Source organism: Panthera onca, chromosome D4 (assembly GCF_046562875.1).
Source record: "Panthera onca isolate mPanOnc1 chromosome D4, mPanOnc1 haplotype 2, whole genome shotgun sequence".
Classification (NCBI taxonomy): Eukaryota; Metazoa; Chordata; class Mammalia; order Carnivora; family Felidae; genus Panthera; species Panthera onca.
Genome location: NC_138351.1, coordinates 67,401,164 through 67,416,281, shown reverse-complemented (window position 1 = coordinate 67,416,281; position 15,118 = coordinate 67,401,164). Strand labels below are relative to the sequence as shown.

The window sequence follows — 15,118 nt, the reverse complement described above, 5'->3', positions numbered from 1 at the left end:
CCCGACGCGGGGCTCGAACTCACGGACCGTGAGATCATGACCTGAGCCGAAGTCGGACGCTTAACCGACCGAGCCACCCAGGCGCCCCTGATTCTATTTTTTTTAATAAAACAAGTATTATGTTTTTCATTATATTTTGTCTAGTGATAAAATAAATGACTGAATTGAGTTAGGGTGTACTTCATAACCCAGGATTTAAGCATCTCATTTCAAGATATGTTTTTGTTGAGTCTCCTAAACATTCAGGTTAGTCACCTGTCGTAGGCAAATAGTATTATTTTTATCTCTACTGACCTACACGCATTCCATTGATCTCTTTCATATAACTTGTTACAACTAGTTATTTAAAACAGTGTTATATAAAGGGTGATATCCTGATTTTAACTTGAAATAAACTAATTTTTTCCGTAATACTGGTATCTGCCACGACCAGAAACTCCATCAGTTTCCTTTCATGTCCTCAGACTTAAAATCTATTTTTTAGGTGTCAAGGTTATTCAACAGGGAAGGCAATCTTTTCAATAAATGAAGCTGGAATAACCGGACTTTTGTAGGGGGGAAAAAAGACAAACCTTGACCTCTTTACACCATATGCAAATATTAAATCAAAATGGATCATAGGCATAAACATAAGAGCTAAATACAAAACTTATAGAGGAAAATGAAAGAGGACTTCAGCTACCTTCATTATGACCTCAGTCTGTACTTTCTAATTGATTAAGTTCTTCTTTCCAGCTTATCTCTTAGCTCAGGCAAAAGACCCTGCAGGCAAAGCATCTCTGTGATGGGAACTGACACTACCCCCTCAAGCCAGCCCTGAGCCAGCTTGACTCCATGTGATTGACCCCAAGACAACGATCAACCCAACCTTTACTGCCCACCTGCGTGTACCCACCCACCTTTGTCCTACATTTTCCTTATATAAACCTGGAAGTATTTTCAGCACTTTGGAGACAGTCTTTGAGACATTAGTCGGCTGTCTTCTGGGTGTTGGCCTCACAGAAATAAATTCCTTTCTTTTTCACCACTGCTTGCCTCTCTATCTTTGGATTTTTGTCAGGGGTGAGTGGCCAAGCCTGGTCTGTTTGGGAACCCCCGGAGCCCTGTGCCCCAGCTGCAAAAACACAGAAACAAAGCTTTATGACTCTTTGGGCTATACCAGTGATTTCTGATACAAAAAAACATGAGCCATTGAAAAGATACATTTTTGTGTGCATGTTTTTTTTAATGTATCTAATGGATAAATCAGACTCCATCAAAGTTAAAAACTTGCTTGTCAAAAGTTACCATTAAAAAAACAAAAAGGCAAACCACAAATTAGAGAAATATTTGCAAAAGATATACTTAACAAAGTGTGTCTAGTAAACAGAATAAGGAACTCTCAAAGCTTTTTAAAACAAACAAATGTGTCCAAAAATGTGCAACAAAAGATTTGAACAAACACTTCACACAAGAAGATCTATGGATGGTTAACCAGTATTTTATAAAAAGATGCTCACCATCACTGCTCACTAAAACATACAAATTAAAACTACAATGAACACTAGACCATCTGAACCCAGTCTGTCTGGGACCCCTGGAACTAGGTGCTCTGGCATCCTTGTGTGCCAGCTATAATGGGAATATAAAATGGTGCAGCCCCTTTGCAAAACAGTTCTGCAATTTCTTATAAAGTTAAACACATTTTCGCCACATGACTCAGCAATCCCAATCCCAGGTACCTATCTAAGAGTAAGGAAATACATATCCATACAGTATCATGTGCACAGACTTCCAAAGTAGTGTTATTCACAATATAATGTTTTTTGTAATTTTAATTTATTTACTTTTGAGAGTGGGGGAGGGGCAGAGAGAGAGAGAGAGAGAGAGAGAATCCCAAGCAGGCCCTGGGCTGTCAGTATAGAGCCTGACACAGAGCTCGAGCTCACCAACTGCTAGAAATCACTTAGCCTGAGCTGAAATCACTTAGCCAACCCAATGAAAACCCTGAATACTGGGACATGGGTGAGCTTGTCAGTTGGCAATGTGTCATGTGTATGTCACATACCAGTGTCAGGTAAGTAAATGCCCTGACTCCGTAGGAGGGAGAAAACAATGAACAGTCTGCCCTTTGTACTTCTTCCATTGGCTGATTTTAATCTGCAGCCCTTCCCTCAAATAAACCAAAGCTGTGAGTATAACAGATTTCAGTGAGTTCTGTGAGGCTTCGTAAAGGTGGTCTTGTGGACCCTTGAACTTGCAACTGGTGTCAGAAGTAAGGGTCATCTTAGAGACCTACACTTGCAATTAGTGTCAGGAGGTGAGGGTAGTCATGTGTGGACTGTGTACCCCCCCAACTTCTTAGTTGCCCTCAACACTCACATGCAGATGAATAAATAGATGGCAAGCAAATGGCTTTAAAATTCACAGTTGAAGTGGTTAATAATTACCTAAGCATATTACAAAGGTCATATCTATGAGCTTACATGCAGTTACAAAAGCTTTTCAGAATCTTTACAGCTGCCTGGTTAACCTGGAACCAATCCAAGTAGTGAAAGTCTGGGTTGAGGACGTATAATCAGCTATTTAACTTAAATGACAGAGCACACACCCAAGAAGGTAACACAGACAAAAACCAACCATCCCATCCTTGCCTCAGTGAATACATGTCATCTAATTCTAAGTGGCTTTTTTAAGTTTATTATTTATTTTACGAGAGAGAGAAAGAGAGAGGGGGAGAGAGGGAGACAGCATGAGTGGTGGAGGGGCAGAGAGAGAGAAAGAGAAAGAGACAGAGAGAGAGACAGAGAGAGAGAGAGAGAGAGAGAAAGAGAGAGAGAGAGAATCCCAAGCAGGCTCCATGCTGTCAGTGCAGAGCCCAACGTGGGGCTCAATCTCACAAACCCTGAGATCATGACCTGAGCTGAAATCAAAAGTCAGACGAGCCACCTAGGCACCCCCTAGGTGGTTTTTACTTCCCTACTTAGAATCTGCAAAACATTTCAACTTTCAACTCCAACATTTTTCTAAGGTATGTAATTGAATCTCCTCTTTCAAATTGCTAGTGGTATTATCCATAGCAAGTAGTACCCTAGAGGTAGAATTATACTAGAAACACAGATGTTACCTTTGTAAAAAGTTTTACAATTCAGGTTAAGGAGTAGTATGGTCACAAAATAGGACAAAAAATTTTTTCCAAAGATGCCTCCATAAATTTGCCTTCGGAAAATTTACCTATCATTTTCACAACTTTTTTAAAATTTATTTTTATTTATTTTGAGAGCAAGATAGCAGGCAAGTGGAGGAGGGGCAGAGAGAGAGGGAGAAAGAATCCCAACCAGGCTTCAACTGTCAGCACAGATCCCAACGCAGGGCTCAAACTCACGAACTGTGAGATCATGAGGTGAGCCTAAATCAAGAGTCTGATGCTTTACCAACTGAGCTACCCAGGTGCCCCTCATTTTTACAAATTCTAACATTTTCCATGAGAGAAAAATAAAGTTTAGAAAAAACTGCATAAATAATACAATAAGTTTCTATTTAGAACATCATAAATGTTACTGTTTCCAATGCTTATAAATGTGTGGCAAAGTGAGTGCTCAAATGCAAGTTCAAGTTAAGTATCTATCTAGGCTGTTCTTTTTCATGCTGAGCCAAACTAGGTGAGGTGGTCGGTTAATGTTAGAATCAGAGACTTTGACAAGAGGCAAAGAGGACAGTGCTTTCCCTCAAAGCAAAGCCAAATCCATCAAAAGCTTCAAGTATCTCCATTTGTTCAAACTTAGAGATAGGTGATCTACTGAGCTGCTCTCAAGAATATTCTGAAAACTGTAAAACTCAAGCATTAGCATGAGGGATAAAATGCACTATCTCTCCCCTCCTAAGCCTCTATATCTCCACAAGACAGAGTTAGGAGATCTTTACTGTGGGTGCCAGTGTTCACCCAGCTTCAGCCTGACCTACAGAACTCCAACCTGTAGACTCAGCCCACAATATTCTTCAGCCAATGAGAACCAAGTTTGGTATTCTAATTGGAATTCACTAGTGATAGGCTCTTGAGCTACCGCTCGGTCCAAGAAGCCTTCATCACCACTGTGTATGATTTTCCCCCGCTAGAATGCAAGTCCTGCTCTGAACCTCCAACCCACCTAAAGCTCTAAAACCCCACTTAAAATGACTCTGTCCCCGAACCCCCAGTCATTGGCTGAGTGATTCTTCCACCCACATAGACAATCTAGACCAAGATGCTACCCTGAAGAAGGCAAAGTTAGAGAGACTGAGGCATGAGAAGTATCTGATCCACGGTTGCTAAAGGAAATGGATCATGAGCCACAGAATATAGGCTATACGATATATGGGCTGCCTCTAGAAACTGAGAATGACCCCTTGTGGACACCAAGCAAATGGGACCTCAGTCTGGCAACCCCATGGAACTAAATTCTGCCAACAGCCTGAATGAGCTGGGAAGAAAATTCATTCCCCAGAGCCTCCAGAAGGGAACACAGCCCTGCTGACACTGATTTCACCCTTGTGAAACCTGGAACAGGGAACCAGCTGAGCCATGCTGTGCACAGATTTCTGATTTACAGACAACTTTGTTGTTTTTTTATTTTTATTTTTTTAAATTTTTTTTTCAACGTTTTTAATTAATTTTTTTTTTTTTTTGGGGGGACAGAGAGAGACAGAGCATGAACAGGTGAGGGGCAGAGAGAGAGGGAGACACAGAATCGGAAACAGGCTCCAGGCTCCGAGCCATCAGCCCAGAGCCTGACGCGGGGCTCGAACTCACGGACTGCGAGATCGTGACCTGGCTGAAGTCGGACGCTTAACCGACTGTGCCACCCAGGCGCCCCCAACTTTGTTGTTTTAAGACACTAAAGTTTGTGGCAATTTTTTACAGCAACAGTAGAAACTAATATAGTGGTGGTTCCAGTGCCACCATCAACTTGCCTTATTTTTCTGTCCCCACCAGTCTGCAGTTAGGAACCTAGGAAACTGGAGTCACTGAGTTTCCAATACATAATACTTCTAGGATGTCCCACATTGCACTGTATATTCCGTCTTCCCACTAAAATGCAAGCTCTTCAAGGACAGAGATTATGAATGCCTTTTATTCCATTTTCATTATGCAAATGATATATATAGATTAATGAAAAATTAAGGGACCAAGTATAAAAGAAAATTAAAACCACCCACATTTTTTTTAAGTAATCTCTCCACCCAATGTGGGGCTTGAACTCAAAACCGAGACATCAAGAGTTGTGTCCTTTACTGACTGAGGCAGCCGGGCACCCTGAAACCATCCACAATTTAACAGTTAACCACATGTTAACATTTTCATGCCATTCTATACTTTCCTATATACTTGCATATTTTTATACATACAAATAAAATCATACTATATATGCTGTTCTGTAACATTCTCCCTTAATAACATTATGTGGCTATTCCATGTCAATGGACAGGATTCTACACCATAATTTTTCCATTCTGTAGTACCTCAGACTAGGCCAGGTCCTCCTATTACAACCTCTCTCATGCCCCACACCTCTGCCTTCATAACACTTTCAACAGCTGTAATAACTCTTGTGATCATATGATGAGTTTATTAAGTTCTGTTTTCTCCATTAGATTATAATTTCCATGAGATAAAAGAGTGTGCCTCTTTTCCTCAAGACTAAATCTCCAAAGCCTAACCCAAAGAATATGGCCAAGAAATGTAATGCATGAATAGATGAGTTTAACCAAACCTCTTTTTTCAGCCATTTAGGTTGCCTCCTATTTTATTATTCCTAATAGAGGTCTCTAGCACACAGACTGTCAATAAGCGTTTGCTGAGAACTAAATAAAATAATAAACAGAATTTTCAAGAATGGTGAAGGACAGGGGTGCCTGGGTGGCTCAGTTGGTTAAGCGTCTGACTTTGGCTCAGGTCATGATCTCACAGTTCGTTAGATCAAGCCCTGCATTGATCTCTGTGCTGACAGCTCAGAGCCTGGAGCCTGCTTCCCATTCTGTATCTCCCTCTCTCTCTACCTCTCCCCCACTCATGCTCTGTCTCTCTCTGTCTCTCTCTCTCTCTCTCTCTCAAAAATAAACAAACATATGGGGCACCCGGTGGCTCAGTTGGTTGAGCATCTGACTTTAGCTCAGGTCATGATCTCACGGTCTCTGAGTTCGAGCCCCACACGTCAGGCTCTGTGCTGACAGCTCGGAGCCTGCAGCCTGCTACAGATTCTGTGTCTCCCTCTCTGCCCCTCCCTCTCTCACACTCTGTCTCTCTCTTAATAAATAAACATTTAAAAAATGTTCTTAAATTAAAAAAAATAAACAAACATAAAAAAATAAAAAAAAAAAGAATGGTGAATGATAGACATTCAGTAAACAGTAATTTAAGTCATCAGGAAGACGAGACAGAAGTCCTAGGTCCATAAACATGAAGAACTAACTGTACTTGGCTGATTAAAGGATCCTTAAGGCAAGTAATTTTAACTTTACTTTTTCAGTTCTTTTTCTTGTTCAAAAAGGGACAGGTATGCATGGTCAACAAGATTTCGTAACTCCTTAAAAGGTATTCAAAAAAGGCATGTTTTACATATTAACTAATTACAGAAAAATGTTCTTCCTAAAATAGATGGGTATACAGCATGGTGCAGGCCTAGGAAACTGGGCAATCTTGTTATGGGTAGTTTAAAGAGTAAACACATTCTCTAAATTCTACCGTATCACTACCAACCCCCAAATAAGCCTTTATAAGTGTCATGGAGTAGACTGAATCAGACACTGAACCTATAGAGCCCTGAGCTTTAGGGAAGGTAATCAGGGGCCAATGATGTATCCACACAGAGATCTTAAACATAGAGAGTGTCTTTAAAAGAAGACTATTGTCTATTAAACAATCAACTAAATAAAAAGTAACATTATCAGTTTAAGTTACATATCTTCCAGTAAGTATTTAAAACACACAAACTGGGGGGCCTGGGTGGCTCAGTCAGTTGAGCGTCCAACTCCTGATTTTGGCTCAGGTCATGATCCCAGGGTCGTGGGATGGGGCCCCATGTTGGGTTCTGCACTGACCGTGGAGCCTGCTTAAAATTCTTGATCTCTCTCCCTCTGCCCCTTTTCTCTGTTCTCTCTCTCTCTCTCTCTCTAAAATATAAAAATCTATCAATCACACACAAATGGTAGAAATGCCCAAATGTGAAATAAGAATGACGTAATCATTAAAATGTCTGTTCTTTATCTGAGAGAAAAACAGAGAAAACTGCCTTCAAATTATTCAAAGCCTTCATAGATTATACAGGTTTCAAAGTTTTTTTAGTTATGACTTTACTGATTTATGTAACCTGCCCCTTCTTCTCTGCATGTTCTACTAAAGGTCTTTCATCTTTAAAAATCCAGAGGGAGATGCCCCAAAAGTGAAAAGTGCGTGGGGTGGGGGTGGGGGGTGGTAATGGAATCACAGGAACTTACCACTATATAATACAAAGAGCACAAGGGCATGAAGAGTGGGGTGGTAGTCCTAATGCTACTGTTTCATCAAGCCACTGACGTTTCCTAGACCCCAGTCTCTTCACCTGTAAAATGAAGGGGCTCCGTGATCTCCAGGGCCCTTCCAGCACAAACCTTCTATACTGTGGATTTCTGGGGAACGAGACAGTTAAAGGAAAGAAGTAAAACTCACGCTAGATACTCTGCCACAGGTTACAAAGGTAATTGAAAAAGGTCTCAAATAAAATGCCCCCTATAGATTTTACTTACAAATGTATGCCATCAACCTCCTCAGACCTCTACTTCCCGCATATCCTGTTAATACTGATTATCTGAAATCAGAGAGACATTTTACGGTCAAAGAGCCTTTATCAGTGATTGGGGCTTTAAATGGCTTCCTCAGAGGAAAGATAAAAAGATAAAGAAGAAAGTTAGATATGTGCAAAAAATATATCTTTGGAACCTCTATGGAAAAATCAATATTGATAAGTGAGATATATCTCACTTATCTGACTGCGAAAATTACTTAAGAGTTACAAAGAAAGAGTTGCTAAACTCTGTTAGGGTTGTTTGCAGAATGGAGAAAAAATTTCTAATAATGATATAATACCTATATAAAAAAGATTAAAGCAGTTCCCTACATACGTGAACCTAGCTTTACAATAACCTATGCGTGCTAAGAGTCACAGGCACCTTACCATAGCCTCTTCCGTCCCAGACACCGAGGACAAGGTAACATCCATGGAGGAAACACAATACCTCCCCTCATCCAATCATCTCCCCAGGGGCCAAGAGAGCTAGAGGTTTTATCCTACTACAGTTCCCACATCCATGAATCCTGTATCTTAGAACTAGAAACAGCCCTGCTCTATTCAAAGGGGCTTCCCCTTTGGGAACAATTTCTATAATAATAATAATTCTCTGTCTAAAAATTGGCACATACACTGTAAAGCTAGCTTTATGGTTTTGAAAATGGTAGGCAATGTAGAATGTGGCGGAAGAGATGTTTTTGGAATTGTCGATCAGAGTTCAAAATATATTATTACTATCCCTCTCCCCACAACCGAAAAAAAAGAAAGACCATAAGCCTTACCCACGTTCTCTAGCACCTCAGCTATAATAATAGCTCAGCTACAAAACAAGTCATTTTCCTCTCTGAGCCTTAGTTGGCACTCACCAATGTTTGATGGGGTACTTTAAGGAGGTTACACACCAGATAATCTTAAAGAAGTCTTTCATCTCTGATGCTATGTGGTTCTAAGATAAATGAACTTTCCTGAGTTAACCCAGGCTCAAAACCTTATTGATAGCATTGTTTCTACGCAGAAAAGTTGTACACATCTCAAACAACCAACTTAAAAGTGAACTTTGGGAACATAATCCATTTGAAGTTGGGGCCTTCTTGTATCTCATAAAACACTGTCTACCATTTTCCTATACATCCTTATTACTGCAGTAAATACATCGTCAGGTCAAAAATATTATTTGGAGAAAAAGAACACATTACAAGAAGAATGGTAAGGCAATACAATACTGCCTTTTCTTTACTACTAGTGGAATTCTTACAGTCATCTTGGCATCTTAAATTTTCTGGTTAGAACAGGTCAAAGGCATTCCCTTTCCCATTTCTCTTCTAACTTTCTTCCTTCCTCTACTATTTCAATTCAATAAGCTACTATGGAATAACTCTTGGGTATTTAAATCTGGGAGCTAAACATGGCACTCGAGAGAGACAGAGTTGGGCAGGGTGCCGGAAGACTCTAAGATGCTCCAATTATTCCCTCCCCTTGAGTTTGGGTGGGACTTGGGACTTGCTTCTAACATGTAGAATATGGCAAAGGTAAAAGGACATCACTTCTATAATTATATTACATGAAATCTAACTTTCATCTTGCTAGCAGACTCTCTCTATTGATGCTTTCCCTCTCTGGCTTTGAAGTAAGCCGCCGTGCAGAGTGGCCCATATAGCATGCACCAAGGGTGGCCCTGGGCTGACAGCCATAAAGAGCTAAGGCTCTCAGTCTAACTATCTTGAAAGACCGAGTGCTGCCAACAACTACATGAGCTTGGAAAGGGAGCTCCCAAGCAGAGTCCCAGCCCTGACCAAAACCTCGATTGCAGTCCTGTGAGATCCTCTGAAGCAAGAGATCCAGCTAAGCCATACCCAGATTCCTGACCCACGGAAACTCTGAGATTCTAAATGTGTCTTGCTTTAAGCCACTAAGTTTATGCAATATTGTTACCTAGCAAATTATAATTAATGCAGGCAGAAGAAACACACAATATAATTGAAGAAGAACTTCAAGACAAGAGAAAAACAAACTTGAGACAGGAAAGTTCAGGTAATAAAAGATCGCTATGGGATAAAGTCTGTTTTGAAATATATCATGAAGAGGTTAGTTATGAGACCCCCCGGCCCTTACATCTTTCAAGAACTTCGGTTGGCAGCTGAGCGGTAGAGCGGACAGCACACAGACAGAATGAATATCCTGGACAAGACTACTACTACACGGAGAAGCAGTGGGAGAGGACTGAATAGGTACAAAGGGTCTATCTAGATCATGGGAAGCCTGGAATGGCAGGTGTTGAGTGGGCTCATTTACGATACTATAGGCATCAACACTAAACGAAAGGCTCTTGAGCAGGGAAATGACCATAAAAAGTGTTTTAAAGAACTTAATCCTATCACAGTATAAAGGATGGAGAAGATTAGAGATTAGAAGACCAAGAATAGATAATGCCAGCACAACAGTTGTCCTGAGGCCAGCAAATGTGTGGAGGAAAAAGGCTCATGCTGATGAATAACCAAAGACCTGCAAATTAAAACTATACAACACCATTTTTTGGTTAACCAAATTAGTGAAAAATATAAACTAGTAATACTAGCAAAGATAAAGCAATCTCAGACATTGTTGGTGGGAATGTAAATGGAATAGCCTTTTTATGGAAAGCCATATTCATCAGCAATATTTATTAACAATCTTAAAATATTCAGATTCTTAGACTTGATAATTCACTTCTTAAAGAATATTTTAAGAAAAAAATGTATATTTTTTTTACCCATTCAAACACATTTAATTAAGTGCCTATTACATTCCAAATACTGAGGATATAGTAATGAACAAAACATACCTCACTTCTGCTTTCAGGGAACTTAGAAGAGCCAAACATTTAACAAATAAGTGCAAAAGTTTATAGGATACAATGAGAGATTATGTATTTATGTACGTATGCAAACTCTACACCCAACATGTGGCTTGAACTCGCAACCCTGAGATCAAGAGTTGCAGGCTCTACTGACTGAGCCAACTGGGCACCAGAAGAGAGAGCATTTTTAAACACTTGATTTAAAGTGTGAGATCAGGGGCGCCTGTGTGGCTCAGTCAGTTAAGCATCCGACTTCAGCTCAGGTCATGATCTCACAGTTCGTGGGTTCAATCCCTGTGTCAGGCTCTGTGCTGACAGCTCGGAGCCTGGAGCCTGCTTCGGATTCTGTGTCTCCCTCTCTCTCTGCCCCTCCCCCCCTTGCGCTCTGTCTCTCTGTCTTTCTCTCTCTCAAAAGTAAATATTAAAAAAAAATAATTTGTTGGGGCGCCTGGGTGGGTCAGTCAGTTAAGCGGCCGACTTCGGCTCGGGTCATGATCTCACAGTCCACGAGTTCGAGCCCCGCGTCGGGCTCTGTGCTGACAGCTCAGAGCCTGGAGCCCGTTTCAGATTCTGTGTCTCCCTCTCTCTCTGCCCCTCCCCTGTTCAATGCTCTGTCTCTGTCTCAAAAATAAATAAATATTTTAAAAAAAAATTTGTGAGATCAGAAAAGACCCTTCTGGGAAATAACATTTATTTATTTTTATAATGTTTATTTATTTTTGAAGGAGAGAGCACAAGCAGGCGAGGAGCAGAGAGAGGGGGTGACAGAGGATCCACAGCAGGCTCTGTGCCAACAGCAGCAAAACCGATGTGGGGCTCAAACTGATGAACTGTGAGATCATGACCTGAGCTAAGTAAGGTTGAACACTCAACCGACTTAACCACCCAGGTGCCACCTGGGAAATAACATTTATATTGAGAGCTGAAGGGTGAGTAGAATTTAGCCACGTGAAGAATGGGAGAAAGTTTTCTTCTTGACAGAGGAAATAATACTCATGAAGGCAAGAAAGAGTTAGTTATATTCAAGATTTTTCTTTTTTTACAAAATTAGTTAATTAATTAATTAATTTGTTTTTTTAGAGGGGGTGTAGAGAGGGAAAGGAATAGAAAGAATCTGAAACAGTCTCCATGCCCAGCACAGAGCCCAACATGGGGTTGGATCCCATGACCCTGGGATCATGGCCTGAGCGAAAATCAAGAGTCACATGCTTAACTGACTGAGCCACCCAGGCACCCCTGTATTCAAGATTTTTAACCTATTCAACAAATATGTATGGAGGTAGGTCCTAATAAGTATCAGGTACTAGGGACCGAGGATAAGAAACCAAAGAAAATAGTGATCCAGGTCAAGTTGAGGTAGTAGCAGATAAAACAGGTTTAAAAACATGTATAGCTATAGTAGGGCCTAGTATTCATAATGAAGACAAAGATATATCAGGAAATGATATAGGAGGAAACTAATGCATGTGGCAGGAAAAAGAAGATGGCATAAAGGTAACAAACACAAAGGCACTGTGTCTTCTTTCAAACCCAAACAGTATAGACTTACCTGAGAAAGATACGTTCAAAACGTATTGTTCATTAAATAATATATATACCATTTATAGGTAGAAATACTTAGATGGGTCGGTACTAAAATGTTTATATGCAGAGAAGAACAAGGAGAGATCAAAAATAAATAAACATGTACACACGAATTAAAGTGTAGCTATACTCGGGAAACTATTTCCCCTACAGCTATCCATGAATGGTTCCCAGCTCTGCTAAGCACTCAGGGAAAAGTAATCATTTTTTGGAATAAAAAGCAGGCTTTCTTTGTGAGAGGCCAAAATACACACACACACACACATACACACATATATGTGTGTATGTGTGTGTGTATATATAAATTAAAAATCGACCAAATGAACCTCCACAAGGTTAATGTGAAGAGTGACATTTACACAAACCTTATGGTGAGAATAAGCTTGGAACCATCAGCAAGTTACAAAAGAAGCCATATACATGAGTATGACCTCATATGAGCAGCAGACCTGAGGGAAGAGAGCCCTTTTCCAACCTCCTAAATTATCTAAATAGTGGTATTTTATGGTTGGTACATGTGAACAGTGTTAAAGAGTCAAACATGGGGCACCCAGGTGGCTCAGCCAGTTAAGCATCTGACTTCAGCTCAGGTCATGATCTCACAGTTTGTGGGTTTGAGCCCCATGTTGGGCTCTGTGCTGACAGCTCAGAGCCTGGAGCCTGCTTCCGATTCTGTGTCTCCCTCTTTCTCTACCCCTCCCCTGCTTGCACTCTCTCTTTCAAAAACAAACATTAAAAAAAAAAAAAAAAACGAGTCAAACAGTATTTGACAGCAAAAAACACTACCTACAAAAAAAAAAGATGTAGAATTCTGTACTATTTTTCCAACTTCTATGGGTCTAAAATTATTTCAAAATAAAAAGTTATATATATATATATATGTGTATATATATATGTATATATATATACATATATATATACACATACACATATATATATATATATACATATATACATATATATATATATATGGGCTATCTTGTTACGAGAATACAAGGCTTAAAATCTGTGTTAATTTTATGAGGCAATCAAAAAATAGGATAAATGAAAATCCTCCAAATTACTCTCCGTGAGTCCAGTTTTTACTTCTGTCAAGGGATGCAGGTGCTTTATCAGGGGAAAAGCTCATGGTCTGCGTTTGATATTCCACTGACCAACCAGACTTTTGAGAAAATCATTTCAATCTCTCTAAGCCTCTGCTACACCTACCTCACAGCATGGTATCATATGTTTGCCAACTATGGCATGCTAGACAAATATTTATTATTATTATTTAAAATTTTATTTATTTGAATAGCATTATTCCTTCATCCAATGGGGAACTATCTTTGAGATATTACTAACTATTTGGGTCTCTTCAGGTTTGTGAAATTATCAAATTAATCTTCTATTTGCTGGTAGTGGCCATAACTTAACAAACAGATTTATCTAATAATAAAAATAGTTATCACATCCTGGAAAATGTTTCTTAAGACAACTATAGCCTAAAAAAATGTTTCTACTGCTTAGCCTTTTCCTATAAAGTTCATTAATTGAATTGGATAACCCATTACTTTAAAATTAGTTTGGTTAATTCTGAAGATCTGTCTTTATTTATTAGACCTGTCTAATCAAGTAGGGCATAAATATACCGTGTGGACAAATATACTGACATCATACCTAAAATATGTTTCATGAAATACATTTCCCTCACAGACATTAAAAATTAAGTCATAGCTCCTCCGAAGAAAAAAGACAATTAAGGAATTTCAAGACATTCAAAAGATGAAGCTTGAGAACTCAAAACAAATTTTAAAGTCTGACAAAGAAAATGTATCTTTTATAAAATTGGAAATTTATGCGTACTGTACTTATAAATGATGCATCACAAAATGTTTCATTATACTTTTAATGTTTCAAAATCCATTACCATCCCTCTCTCTCCCATCAAGTACAATCTTAGGAAGAAAAAATATTATGTTATTTCCTGAGTTAAAACTTTGTGTACAACCTATGGGCTAATGGGAAAACAGAGTAAAGGAATAATCCTCTCAAATCAAGCCTTTACTCGTTAAACCCTGAAGGTCACCCATTTTAACCTGGCAGCTCATTTTATTTCCTGGAAAATGTATTTAGAAACCAAAACCAGGAATGATTCAAGTGGACAGTTAAAAAACTAAAAACACCCATAGGAGTCATATGAAAATAATATCTTACTGAAGATTATTAGAAAATATAAAAGAGCAGGATTTTCTACCCCCGTTCAAAGTTTCCATGGAGTTCATTCAGCCAACAGTCTACTCACTTCCGGTGGGTGTGGTCCATGCCACTGTTTGGTATTGCTTCCAACTTTGCATTTTTCTGCCCACAGATATTTCCATAGCTGTCGTATCCTGACACTAGTCTCGCTGCTGCACCTGTTGCTACTGAAAAGCCACAAATAAATCCCTAGAAAAAAAAAAACAGAAAAAACATACAAATAAACCATTTCAATAGCAACAGTCACTACTTGATACGATAATGAGCTTCTTTTGTCTGTTGAGGGGAACAAAGAGCTATCTTTCCTTATTGCAAACACTATTCTACTGTTTTCCTTGGATTTCACATGAGCAGCACAAAGAAGTCCACAGGGAAACACTATTTACTACCATAACAAAACAAATCTCAAGCTTTTACATCATGAGATCGTCTTTGCATTTTATAATAATAAGAGCAGCTTCTCTGTATGGAACATCTGCTCTGTGCCAGGCTCTGTACTAGGTGCTTACCAGACGTTATCGCTAATCCTCATAAGGAAACTGAGGCCCAGAGAGGTTAAATAAGTTGCCCAAAGCCATAGAAGCTAGTAAAGATGAGAGCATAAAATCAAACCCAGCTTGTTTCATTCTTCAGCGGTTTTTGGTTGTAAAAGAGTTCTGTTAAATTAACAGCAACCGAT

The 15,118-nt window shown here is 39.4% G+C and overlaps 1 protein-coding gene across 3 annotated transcripts in view; it reads right to left on the bottom strand.

Moving 5' to 3' along the window:
* SLC44A1 (solute carrier family 44 member 1) overlaps positions 1-15,118 on the bottom strand; it is a 202,127-nt gene that overhangs the window by 121,349 nt on the left and 65,660 nt on the right. For all 3 annotated transcript variants that reach the window (XM_078436620.2, XM_078436622.2, XM_078436621.2), the window contains exon 3: positions 14,486-14,628. In XM_078436620.2, coding sequence (XP_078292746.1) covers positions 14,486-14,628 — 143 coding nt within the window. The remainder of the gene's footprint in view (positions 1-14,485; positions 14,629-15,118) is intronic.